Source organism: Ascidia mentula, chromosome 6, assembly GCF_947561715.1.
Source record: "Ascidia mentula chromosome 6, kaAscMent1.1, whole genome shotgun sequence".
NCBI classification, from domain to species: domain Eukaryota; kingdom Metazoa; phylum Chordata; class Ascidiacea; order Phlebobranchia; family Ascidiidae; genus Ascidia; species Ascidia mentula.
Window position 1 is genome coordinate 3,409,524 of NC_138571.1, and position 13,711 is coordinate 3,423,234.

Genomic DNA, 13,711 nt, shown 5'->3' on the forward strand with positions numbered 1-13,711 from the left:
AAAAGAATACTTACTTTCGCTTCAGTAAATTCATCGCTTAGGCTCTGCTCAATTTAAGTTAATTACGTCAGTGTGACGTCACTTTGCGACGCACTATCAAAAACTTATCACATAACCTGTACAATTTCCGGTCTTGTGGAGTGCAATTGAATTCGTACGGCACAACAGCAACGAAAAAGCCTATGATATTCTCAGCATGGATTATGACAAATGAAGAAACTAAACCTATTGAGGGTGATGCCTGGTACGGATTAACATTTTCTGCCGTCAACTAACCCTAAAATAGGTAAAACACAATTGAATTTCGTTGCTGTTGTACCCTTTTATCATTACCAAGTCAAGTTAGACAATGTGATGATGTAATTTTTGGTGGCCCCCCTTTGTGATGTTACAGTGACAAAATTTTGGTGTGTTATATCTCAGCTTTCTTCGACCTTTGTGATTACATAACTTCGGTGGTTCCCCACAATAAAACACTGTCCATGCATAAGGTAAGAAGTTCGGCCTCACAAATTATAAATTTTGAGTTTTGATCGTGTTGTGAAATTAAGACAATACTTGTCTTAATAGACATGAGCCAATGGCGGTACGCAAGTTGCCCTGAGCCTTGCGCGCTCAACGTTTGCGTGAGTGATTGACTGTGTGTTGTCGCGCACGTGTTCTGTTGGTGTGGTTTATGTTCTTGTCCAGGCGTATGTACTGTTTTCTTTTAACCTATGTGTTTCGCAATTGTTCCTTAGTTGCAGTGACTTAAAGCCTCCTGTGTGAAATAAACAATTAACATCACAACAGATCGTATTTTATTTTGCATTACTTCAGCAGGAAACTACAAATGTTAGAAATACATTGTTTTTGATCTTATCTGTAATTGTGTTTTGAGTAAGTTGGCGGATCAAAAGATGTGAACACATAGAAAGATCGGTCATTCCAATGAGTCGAAATTAACAGTAAACGCCGGGGTAAAAAAGTCTCGGTTAATGTTAAAACAAATACCTTGTTTCAGTCGCTTTTGCTATAGACTTAAAGAATGGAAAACAATGCACAAGATACTGCAAAGACCAGGCCATTGTAGGTGGCGCTTAAATTTTTTCAGACGCCAATTTTGAGTTGTAAAGTCGACTTTCCTTCAATTACGAATGATCTCAGCCTTCCAAATTATATGTACAGTTTTATTCTTACCAAGTGCCATATTACACGACACAAAGCAGGTACGATAACATTTTCTCTTGTTAAATGGAAAGCTTTTGGTACAGAATGTGACGTAACAACATACAGAATAAAACAAAATCTGTGAACTGGATTTTCAAAAACTACAAGTTACTTGCGGTAGAGTGAGCAAGGTCAACGTAACAATATGACAACTGGCACCCATTAAACGTAATATTTATCTCCTTGTGGTTGAATTTCTTTCGAACACGTAAGTTAAAACTAGGAAGGGAGGTCATAAAAATATTTGTTGCACAATTTTTTGGAAAACCCAATCGAAAAAAGCAGGGTAAGCACACGACACCAGTGTTTAGAACCGCTTTCCCTACCTTCCATCTTGTTCTCCCCATTCAGTTTCTTTACATAAACGGGTCCAGAAGAAATTTGTTGATAGTTTCTTTCATCTACAGACCGCTTCTTACTCCCGCTGCAAGTCTACACAAAATAACATTTAAAACTTGATCCATGCTTTGTTTATCCTTGATTGCTTACTAACATTCTCAGGACAAGATCCCGTTGAATTTTGACAGATAGTGACGTCACAATGAAGATAGATCGCTTGTTGGTCGTCTGACACGTTTATCCACACAAATGTTTCGAGTTTAAAGCTGGCGTTGTTTGTCTGGTAGTTTCTAATTACCATCTTCCTGTTCGGACCTTCGTTTCCGGTAGGTGGCGCTGTGCACTTGTAGGAGGAAGATTAATTGAATGTTTCAACAGGTAAATCCTCATTTACGAATATTTCCTCAACTGATTAAAAAGAATACAAATCGTTTAGTTATCGTTCATACCCGGTTTCGATGACAGGATAGGAAAGTGAATCAGCAGAATTCTCGCTGCTTGTGGCCCAACATTCATCTGCCTAGAAACACTTGTCTTTGACTTTTGCGCAGAATTTAAAGATTGAAAAGTGAGCGATTCTCGAACCTGGACGATAAAATCTGTTTCCAGTTCTGAAATTCCATTCACTTTAACTACAGCAAAGATATAGTTGGGGACGATTATTGGAGAGCTTTCATCCACTGGCTCACTGAATCCCTCGTCACTGTAGACGTTCAATGAAACATCAAACTCACCAGATATAACATCAACTTCCACTTCTATTTCACTGTAAAGATTAGTTGTAGTTAGTGACATGTTACACAAAATTTACAACATTTGCCCAATTTTTGACCTTCAATATAAATTGAGTTACAGACAGTAGTGCACATTGTTTTGACCTGAATAGTCTCAACCTGGTGATTACAGCACTGTACGAGCTTTTACACTACCAGGCACATAATTTTCCGCTTTGGGCTTCTTTTCATGTAACGTCGATCAAGTTTCCAAACAACAATGATGAACCAGGTAGCGCACTGCGCTCAACCAACAGCTTGGTATGCAAAAGTGATACAAGCTAGAGCATCATCCAATCATAACAAAATTAGTCTTCGTCGTTAAATTTTCACCACATGCGACTTTTATAACAAACATTTTGATGAATGCTCACTCTTTTGCAGGTTGAACTACATCCGACAGGAGGTTGTAATTTCCTGTGAAGTTACAAGTCATGCTGATGCTGTGCGTGAAGTATCGTTGAACTGCACTGGATAGATCCATTGCCTTGTGGTTACGAACGATGAACGTAATTATCAGAAAGTCACCTTGTTTCTGGAAACAAAATACATTGTTTGGAAAGTTGTGTTTGATTGTTAATAAAACGTGTGCACGTTCAGTTGAAATTACGAAATAAGTACAAACCTCAGGAAACATTAATTTGAGGAATTATTTTCATACCTCGTATGCAAATTCACATCTTGTGAGATTGTAGCGAAATATCGGCTCAGCATCGTTAGTTTTGCATTCGTCTGGTACGTCATCAAGGTTGGTTTTATGGTTGGAACTGATGTAAAGCACATCACCACTCTCGTATGTAAGTCTCGCCAGATCGTCAGGGTTTTGAATTCTGTGAATTTGCGTACCCATTTAACTGTGAATTTAAAGTACCGATATATTTTACATTCTAATGTTGTATAGTGATTTAGAAATCCACCTGACAACGAGAAAATATTTAGGTCGTTTGTATTATCCAATATTTCATTGATATTACTTTACATTAACAGAATGCGTTGTATACCGCAAATATTTTGACAGAAAGAAGTCCTTTCAACAAACTCCAGACGGCAACCGTTAAACCATTTTTCAAAACAAAAGTGTTTATGAGTGCTTACATTATTTCAACTTCGTCCTTGCACTGCAGAATTGTGGACATTTCTTGTGTTTCACTTACTGGAAATTAAATCAAACAAATTGTTTACAAATGTTTAGCTGTGGTTCCACCGAAACTTTACATACAGGAATGAAAATTGCAAACAACTTCATAAATACCAATGTCTATTTCGATGCTAAAACCGCGTTCTACTTATATTCCGTCGGATAGAAAAGCAAGTCGAATGTTTGTTCCATTTACCACAACCACAAATGGATCAACAGACCCAGAAAGCCTGAACGATTCTTCAAGATCATCAGGGTTTATCTAGAATCGTAAAACATGGTCTGGTGAAAGTTGTACGCAGTCATGCCTTGGCAGATGGCCAACAACTACAATCACACCAAAAAAGGTTTCGTAGGTTGATTATATGAATAGAAACCGTTTATGCTTCAAGGGTAACATTTCCGACAGGAGGGCAAAATAACGTAATTGACACTAGTTTCTGTGTTAGTTTAAAGCAAAATTCGACATTTTTATTGAGTCTCCAGAAAATTTCTAGGTCTGCTTGGTGAAGATGAAATTTATTGAAAAGACTTGTTAAAAATTTTGAAATTGGGGAACTTTTCCACATACCAGAAACTTAACAACAGAAATACTTACAATTAAGAAGTCAAACAAATGTTCGGTTGAAAAATCATGAAAATTAAAAGTGAAAACTTCCCATAGATTCCGCCGTCAATTCCCAAAAGCAGAGAGTATTCAAATTATAATTACTCGGATAATTTTGGGACTGGATTTGCACTGGAAAACTGGAAATACTGATTGAAGGACAGTTTGATTCAACATCTGAAAAGGGAACATTTCACTTATGTAAAAATTTGAAAATTTTGGCATATTCGTACAAATAGCAAACGAAACGATATTATAATCAACAAACAAACAAAATGTCGGGCTTACAATGGTAAACGGCAAATTCCACGAATCCGGATACAGTGTTACTTGTTTTGCAATCATACGTAATGATGCCTGTAGGAGAAACCACAAATCCGCTTGAGGTTCCGTCCCCTGTGACTCGGTGAAGAAATCCAGTTCCATCAGAAATCTACAAACAATACTGGAGTAAAATATAATAAGATTAGTGATTACGAATAAATACTACTCATTCCGATATTTGCCACCGTTGTAAATGGTAGCGCATTAAATCCAGCGCTTCGGAAATAGATTGCTTAACTTACAAAACTAGAAAAACAAGATCGACTAACAAACAAAGCAGCAAGAAATTGAAACTCTAAATCACTACTGTATAAAAAACTATGTTATAAACAAAAGAGTAGGCTAATCTATGAAACTTACATCGCAATAATCGCTTGCAGCTAACCGTCCTAAATGAACATATGTAAAAAGTGGGTTTGATGGAGACGTAGTGAAACGCACTGTGTATGTAAGACAGTTTGCAGATATCTGCACTGCAAAACCGTCAATTGGAACCACGTGATTTCCGGCAGAGCAAGCGCGGGAGTCTAGAAAAATTGTCTGTTAGAATAGTTCAAAACACACGACACACTGAAAAGCTGAAAAATAGATTCAATTTCTGGATATTTACTGAAGCTTGGGTATACAATAAGTGAGTTGTGTTCGTGTTGCAATTTAGTGTTTGGTTTGGTCAACGTACTGTCTATGGAACGTTGGGCACACCACTGCATAATTGCCAAAACTGACACAGGTTATAACCTATAGGTGTTGCGTAACTTTGTTTTGTATACCTGGTTTTGTGATCAGCAGACAGTTGTGCATTCTGTTATAAACTATCAGGTCTTGTTGGTGCAGCTAATGGATAACAACATTTTGCCGGTTAACTGGCCATACAGAGAATGTGAGGTTCTAATTTGTAGTAGATTTTTTGCCGTTAGACACCGAACTAAAAACAACGCTTTTTCATGGTTGCATGGCTTCCTTGTATTATGTCCGCATAATATGCATTGCCCACAAGAGTATATATAGCTTCTCACAGGGTTGTTGCATTTGCATCGCCAGCTGATGGTAATCAGTTAATACATTACACAAAGAAGGTGCTGGTCGTTTGTAAATGACGTAGGAAGAACCGTGGCACGGGAGGTAAGCGCATTATTTCCCGCTGATTGCACCATAGTCTGACTGGAATGTCTTAAACATGCACGCTTTTAAGTTGTTCAACCGATAGCTCAAGCGCTTGACAAAATGCATAGGCTTGAGCACAAGGAAGCTTCTGGTTGCAAAGCACTTTTCTGTCATCGCCAAGACTTTGTGGAAATGACCACTGGTTTTTATTAAAACTGTGCAGTGATAAACATTCTGAAATCGCGCGAATCAACACTTTCGTATGTGAATAACATTGAGATTGTATTGTCTCTAAGATAGGTATGCGACGTCAGGTTGTATTCACTTCTTATTACTACACTATGAGAGTTTCCTTTTCATTATTATTATTATTGTCCTATAATTAAAATTTTTCCATCCTTGTCCGATTTGGAAATTACAAAAGTTTAAAATTGCCAAACGTTTTTTCTATGCTGCAAATAAGCCTTAAACAACAATTATCAGGAACCCCAACCCAACTATGAGAACTCAGCAAGAAAAAGTAACAGTGTTTCACTCACAATTTCCTGCGAACACCGCCAGAAATGCAGATATTGGATGAGATTCATCTTCTGATGTTCAGTTTTCTCTTAACCAGACAGCACTACATAAACCACTGTAGTATGAATAAGATTACGAATACAAATAAGCGCCCGACGGACAGCGAACCACGAAGAAATATTTTCGGTACAACATCCTGTCATGTTATTAGAACCGATGCGGGTATTGCTGTTTAATTAGGTCATCAAACGATGGCCTACACAACAATTAAATAACTCATCTTTTTTAAGGTACATGTCAAGCAATGCCGTTAGACCGCTTTGATGTTAATATCAGGAACTTTTTGAATTCTGTGCATTTCGAAATGTTCAATTCAAATTGTAAAATATATTTGCATGCCGTTTTACATGTCCGCTACTACAACAACGGTTTCAACCGATATTAGTTTTTCAGTTTTGAGCTTTAGCCAGCTCGTATCTCTAAGTCTTTAAAAAGCATGTAGCAAAATACAATAGGAACCAAAACAATGTGTGTGGCACTGAAAATCCTACCGATCTGGCGATTCATACATAGAAGGGAAGTTATATTCTTTAAGGCAAGGGTTCCAACACTGAAACCGAATGCAAAACTGACGAATCTTTGCCGACATTTGTCTTCAATCATCAACGAGGTGAAGTTTGATGTTTTGCGAATCCCCGCTAATTTGATGAGAGAGTAATAACCTTTCCACAAACAATTGGCACAAAGCTATAGCATTCTTTTATGTCCACTAATGAAGAAAAATTAAATTCACTTGTTAAATATAAAACAGTCTATTGAACAGAATTAACATGTTAAATAGTCATTATGCGACTTGTTAGCCTAATACTTCGGGTCAGCCCAATCAGATGATTTACAATTGGGGTATTTTTACATAATCAACTGTTCTGGTATGATTGACTGACAAAGTTCCCTAACAATCCCATGGGTCATATTGCCATTGCGCAATTTAACTTAGATCTTAATCCTTTCACAACAAGGAATATAGCCTACAAAAGGCAGCATGTAATGAGTTCTGAAATATTACTCGCATGTTATTAACTTACTATGGCTTAACATTTCCATTTAAATCCCAGACATAGGCCTATATTTACGTATGTATGAAACTATACCTTTTCCAAGCTGGTACTTCATAAAGTAGGCTCTAGGCCCACTGTTTGTGACCACGTTGCGGTAAAAAAACATAGTTAGGTTTTTTAAATTAGAATTTAAATATTGCATTTCTTATACTTTTATAACATTTTTGACCGCATGCCAACACTATTTGCTAATATGTGTGTGACACAGTGAATAATTAACAACTATTTTAAATATTTTGGTACAGACTAACTATCCACCTACAACCCTATAATTTCCCGATAGTGGGACTGCCCACCGGTTGAGAACCACAGGTTTATGACGTAGCTTTGTGGCTACCCGGTGTAGTACCGGTAGTATTTTCCTGTGGCTACAATGCGTGTGATTTCTATGTCAAAAAAATCCCCTTAAACGTTCGTAAATTAAAAATTTGAAGCGGTTATTTTTGAACAGAATCTCTTTTCTCGAGATTTGTGAAAATCGGAAGTAAATGAATCAAACAACGTTCTGCAAGTACTGCAAAAGCATCGCAAGCATTGTTTAGAGGAAAAAAGACCGTGTGAAAATGGACGTGATTACAGAACGAGGTACGTTCGGAATTGTATTTTTTGGTAAAATTTTGTTATTTTAATTGCCTGTTTATTTTAGACGTTCTTCGATTAGCAAATGCCATGTCGGTAAAATGCGACCTCAACATCAAACTTGATCAATTACTGCAATGTTCCAGTGATTTCTTTCTGACTTTGTATAATGCTGTTATGGGAGAGCTGCCAATTGGTAAACATCATCCCAGATTGGAAAGTTTGTTTTTTGCGCAGAGGATTTCGTTTCGACAATCGTTAATTGAACGGACGATCGCAACATTTTTTCGTATGTTATTGCATTAGCTCAGTAATATTGCGCAGATTATTGGTAAATTTTTGCAAAAGTGCACGACTCCATCCAGACTGGAGAAACTGTCGTGGAGGATTTATCCCCACTCCTTATAGCGAAAATTTGTCAACAATCCATGCAATAAAAAGTTGCTTATGCATTAACATACGGAAAAACGTTGCGATCGTCCAAGCAATTAATGATCGTCGAAAAAAATCCAGCGCACAAACAACAAACTTTTCAATGTGGAACTGATTCCATATTTTTTGGGGTTTTGAAATCCAGCATTTGATTACTGTACACATAAATTACAAAGTTGTGTGATGTTTTGTGCTATTACATGATTGGCAGAATTGCCTCACTGTGCAGGTCCTTACCTGGGTCCAGTCTGCAGAGTATGGCAGCTGCACATGCAAGTTGTATTTCAACTTTTTTGTTTGCATGGCAATTTTTTTTACTGCACATGGGAATTTTTTTGTCATGACTGTAAATGTGTAAATGTAAAGCTGTTTTATTGTTTGCCTTGCACCCGGCTAGTTTTGTTTTTTGTTACACGTTAAAATTTGTATATATCCATTTGTTTCTGTTTTAATGCAGGGATCCTGGCTGACTGCACTACATATTGTGCACAAGAGCACAATATGGCATGTGTCATTGACACACTTGCGGATGATTACCTTCATGTTGATCTATCCCATATTTCACCTCGCTACATCGTTGCTGGTGATCCGACCACCATTTACAACTTGCTTGAAATTTTAGATGGTTTGTTTGAGTTTATGCTCGACCAGATCAGCAATGGATTGAACAACGGAGGTCAGTGATTGGTTGACAACTGTCATGGATGGGTGACAAAACTAGGACTAATATCAGATTACAGTTTACTTTTGTTGCATAAAGAAAAGTTCAAAAAACATTGCCACTTTGGAAATATATTTATTAACATTATTATACGTTAGCTGTGATCGCCAAGCAAGGACCTGCGCAGTGGGGCGATCCTACCTATCATGCCATTGCATGAAATATTACTGCGTCATCTGATACGGTGGTAGAGATCCCCTACGTATATGTGAAGGTTGCCTGGCAAGTTGTGCGCTTGCGCACCAGTGTACCTTGGCCACAATATACCCCGTGAAACCACTGAGCTCCTGTAGCTCAGTTGGTAGAGCGTTGGGCCTGGTTAGCCCAGGGTCGTGAGTTCAAACCTCACCGGGAGCTTGATTTTTCAAATCTTGTTCGAACTTGTCAGGAAAAAGTGGCTGATCCAGCTGGGCTGCATTGCCTGGGCTGCCAAGCCTGAAAACCTCATGATGTATGTAAAGATTGTTCACAGAAATTTGTATAAATGTGCGCAAAATATTTTTCCTGTATAAAGGTATTCGGTTTAGTGTCTGTATAATGTTACACATTGTCTTTAAGTGAAACGTTAACAGTAAGAATTAATCCATAGATAAATTACAGTGAAAAATATTCATAAACAATTATTTGATACTAACATTCCTGATTATAAGCCAGGCTAATCCTGTAATAAAAATCCACTGCTTTTTTTAGTATGATTTAAATAGTTACAGTGATCTCTGGGCCTGCATCTGCAGTTTTGGGAAGATCTCAATATTTCAATTTTTGTACATTTGATACCAAATTATATTTGAAAATGTTAGATTTCTTCTGACGATCCCAATGAGAATTCAGCCAAATTCACGGGCTCTTTAACAGTACAAGAGTTTAACACAACCGGAACCAACATTCGAGTCACCTTTCTTAGCGACCGAAGTGTCGCAGAAACTGGGTTTAGCATTTCTGTAAATGGTAAGTGTTCATATGACTGGTTCCCTTACTTCGAGCCACCAGCAAACACTACACTGTATTTATTATTTACACCATATTTCTGAGGGTTAACAACACATGGTGAAGTTATTTGTTTCTTTCAGTCCAACCAGATCTACGGAATGCGTCAACAGTTAATTGCCAAGAACAGATAGAGATAAGGTAAGAATTTAATTGAATTATTAAAAAAAAACATGTTTTCATCTGAATGCAATACGAGGGTTACATCGCAGCAGTATGCGCTATGCACTGGCTTTGTGAATATGACTCATTGTTTGATAATTTCTGAATGAGTCCCGACGGAATCAATATGTTTTCTATGTATACATTTAACAGGACAGTATGAAGATGACTTAATGCCAATAACACACTTCACACTACATCTCCCCAACACATTGGTTTAAAGTAATATTCCTTATCAGCGAAAGTATTAAAATATATCAAAGTGAATCACAAGTAATACGATTCAATAATCTTTAAAATCACGATTTAGAATATATATACCAATGTCTTATCGCTGCAATAACTTTACAAACAAGACAACTAGTTTGTACCCTTTAGAAGTAAATTACCGATACAAGTTGCACACAGAATTCGAAAACCTGACGATCTGGCGAATCTTACATACGAGAGTGGTGATGTGCTTTACATCAGTTCCAACCATAAAACCAACCTTGATGACGTACCTGACGAATGCAAAACTAACGAAGCATTGCCCATATTTCGCTTCAACCTGACACAATGTGAATTTACACACGAGGTACAAATATAATTCATATATTGGAGACATTTTAATTAAGTGTGATCGGTTTGTCATCATTAGGCAATACACAATGGACATATGCAAACTCGACCAGCTCTGTTATCAAATTAAATCGCATGGAAACAAAATCAACTACACACATTCCCTGCAAGATCAATGAGTTTATTTCTTTTTCCCTTCCAGAAACAAGGCGACTTTCTCATCTTTACATACATTGTTTATAACCTCAAAGCAATGGATCCTTCCAGTCCAGTTCAACGATACGTTTCACACAGCATCAGTATGACTTGTAACTTCACTGCAACTTACAATCTCTGATCGGAAGTTGTTCAACCTGCCATACAGTAAGTAGTTGCCCATACAGGTATAGAAATAGAAATGTTTTTATATACTTTGTGTAAAGTAACATTTATTGATACGTTATTATAAGATGTACAATACACATAGCTGTCTCGCCACAGTTTGCAATATGTTTTACCGCATATCAAAAAATTATTCTTCCAATGCAATGGATTGATGTTTGTTTGCTCTTACGTATTGCATAAGGCATAAGCAGGGTGACTCGCATAGTGCAATACATGACACAGATAACTATTGTAAATATTTACAGTGAAATTGAAGTGGAAGGTGATGTTGTATCCGGTGAGTTTGATGTTTCATTGAACGTCTACAGTGACGAGGGATTCAGTGTGCCAGTGGATGAAAGCTCTCCAATAATCGTCCCCAACTATATCTTTGCTGTAGTCAAAATGAATGGAATTTCAGAACTGGAAACAGATTTTATCGTCCAGGTTCGACAAAGTGACATTGCCATTTTTTTCAAAGTATTACATTTTTCTTTGTACTTCCGAAAAGTAAAAAGAAACCAAAAAAACGTAATTCGTATTAGTTTTTGTTAATTTAAACATTGTGTTTGAAACAAAATACATTGCTACGTGTTTCTAGGCAGAGAATTGTTGGGCGACAAGCGTGGAGGACTCTGCTGACTCACTCTCATATCCTATTATTGAAACCGGGTGAGGACGATGGATTAAAAATAAACATATTTCGTATTATACAGTTCAGTACGATAAATTATGATCTGGAAGATACTCGTACCAAAAACCCAACCATAATTATTGTCACAATTCTAAATTATATCTAAACCAGATGCGCAGCGCCATCTACTGGTAATGAAGGCCCGAACAGGAAGATGGGGATTCGAAACTACCAGACAAACAACGCAAGCTTTAAACTCGAAACATTTGTGTGGACAAACGTTTCAGACGACCAACAAGCGATCTATCTTTATTGTGACGTCACTATCTGTCAAAATGCTTCGGGATCTTGTCCAGACAAGGTTAAAATCCTAGGGTTGCTGTATAATCTGTTGTATCAATAATATAATACATGGTACCCTGTTAGCTTCTTGACTCACGTGATTTCTGCACTAAATATACCGCCATAATTTCCAGAACTCAATGCCAATGGATAATGTACGCAGAGCGGAATAAAAATACAACAAGTCGAATTTATTTTCTTCATTTATTTTCCAGACATGCATTTTTCTAAGGAAGAGATCTGTAGTCGATAAAAGCAATTACCAGCGAATTTCATCAGGGCCTGTTTATGTCACCAAACTCCTGCAAGCCGATACTGTGGAAGGTGCGTAATTGTTTAAACAAATTCGGTTTGTTTTTATTTGTTTGATCCCCAATGTAGTTTTCGGAACTAGTGGCAATTCAGCAAAAAATTGCTCGTGGTTTTTCATACATGTTAATTCTGCTGATTGAGTAACGAAATATATTTTAAATTATTGGTAATGTGGAGAAAAATGTTAGTAACTACCCATGAGGAACTGAAGATGCCCAAGGGGCGAAATATATATTCCTGATTATAGGCCAGGCTGATCCTGTAATAAAAAGCTACTGCTGCTGCTTTTTTAGTAACTACCCACGATGTTTGTTTTCAGAAAACTTGAACCACAAGTTGGAGGAAGTCGACTTCGAGAACAACGAGTTGTTATTTGCATCAGTTGTGATTGTAGTTGCTGTGATGTTGTTGTTCGGTGTATTTTGGGCATTTCAAATTGTATAAACAGAACTAGAGTTCAAAAGTAAATTGATGAAGTTCTAAATCATGTAACATTTACTCAAAAAAATGACCAAATGTTTAAAAATATCTGTGTTTAAAATGTTAAAATCTCACGTTTTTCTGTGTGTGCTTTTCACCGTATTGCGACTTTAGCGTTCATGAAATACATAACCAGGTTAAATCAAACCGATTTGATTGAAGGCAAATCCGAACATAGAAAGTTAAAATCAAGAAAAAAACAAATATTTCTATGCCGGAAATAATTGGTTTTAAAACCTTGATTTCTGGTTTGACAACTGTGATAATAATCATGCACGTGTCGAAATAACATTAGCACAAGTTAATATCAGCTGTTAGGTCTCCTTCCAATTTACATAAATATCATGTACTATTTTAGTATAGTTGCTTGCAAGATTGGTCTTTATATGCATTTCATGAGTTCACATTGACACGAAATTGAAACTGCAACTCAAATGGGACAAAGCGTTAACTTAATTTTTGCAACAATTATGATGTAATAAAGCTGATTATGATTGGCTTCAATCGTCTATGACATGTTAAACTACGCCGTTAAATGGGCAAATCCATAGCAGTAAACCCTGGTGAATAGGACGTAAGGAACGGGATATGCACGTAATTGTTGGTTGGTTTTTCTCACTTTTAAATAAGTGATATCGACGATGCCCATAAGCAGGTCAATTATCCATAAATTATGTGGAAAATGAATAGTTCCTGACAAAAGACTTAGGTTTGCATAAAACTAATTAAAAGAAATCAGATACAGGATCAGTTGAGTCCGCTATCCTTTAAATTTCCGTCAGTGACTTAAAATTTATGTAAATGAAATACCAAAGAGCGAAAAAAATTTGTGACAGTGAAATTTGAAACTCACCCAGACAAACACTAAAGAATCAAGGCACAAATATGGAGACAGGGCCACAAATCTGTGTAAAGATATTGTGATAGACAATTTGCAACGGTGTCATAAAGGTACCGTCTTTATTTCTTAGATATGTTTTTATTTTATTGCCTTAGCCCTTACAAAG

The 13,711-nt window shown here is 36.9% G+C and overlaps 2 protein-coding genes and 1 non-coding gene across 3 annotated transcripts; all 3 read left to right on the plus strand.

Annotated features, from left to right (window-relative positions):
* Window positions 1-7,581: 7,581 nt before the first annotated feature.
* LOC145906022 (centrosomal protein of 95 kDa-like) lies at window positions 7,582-9,008 on the plus strand. Its single transcript, XM_082993396.1, has 3 exons — window positions 7,582-7,716; window positions 7,778-7,906; window positions 8,600-9,008. The coding sequence occupies exons 1-3, from the start codon at window positions 7,695-7,697 to the stop codon at window positions 8,824-8,826; spliced, it is 378 nt and encodes a 125-aa protein (XP_082849522.1). The 5' UTR covers window positions 7,582-7,694; the 3' UTR covers window positions 8,827-9,008.
* Window positions 9,009-9,146: 138 nt separating this feature from the next.
* Window positions 9,147-9,220, plus strand: Trnat-ggu (transfer RNA threonine (anticodon GGU)). The gene has a single exon. It is a non-coding gene; the product is annotated as a tRNA-Thr (tRNA).
* A 394-nt stretch (window positions 9,221-9,614) lies between these two features.
* On the plus strand, window positions 9,615-12,775 carry LOC145906020 (uncharacterized). Its single transcript, XM_082993394.1, has 9 exons — window positions 9,615-9,811; window positions 9,934-9,991; window positions 10,421-10,589; window positions 10,776-10,936; window positions 11,203-11,383; window positions 11,538-11,608; window positions 11,742-11,931; window positions 12,128-12,236; window positions 12,544-12,775. The coding sequence occupies exons 5-9, from the start codon at window positions 11,342-11,344 to the stop codon at window positions 12,666-12,668; spliced, it is 537 nt and encodes a 178-aa protein (XP_082849520.1). The 5' UTR covers window positions 9,615-9,811; window positions 9,934-9,991; window positions 10,421-10,589; window positions 10,776-10,936; window positions 11,203-11,341; the 3' UTR covers window positions 12,669-12,775.
* Window positions 12,776-13,711: the final 936 nt, after the last annotated feature.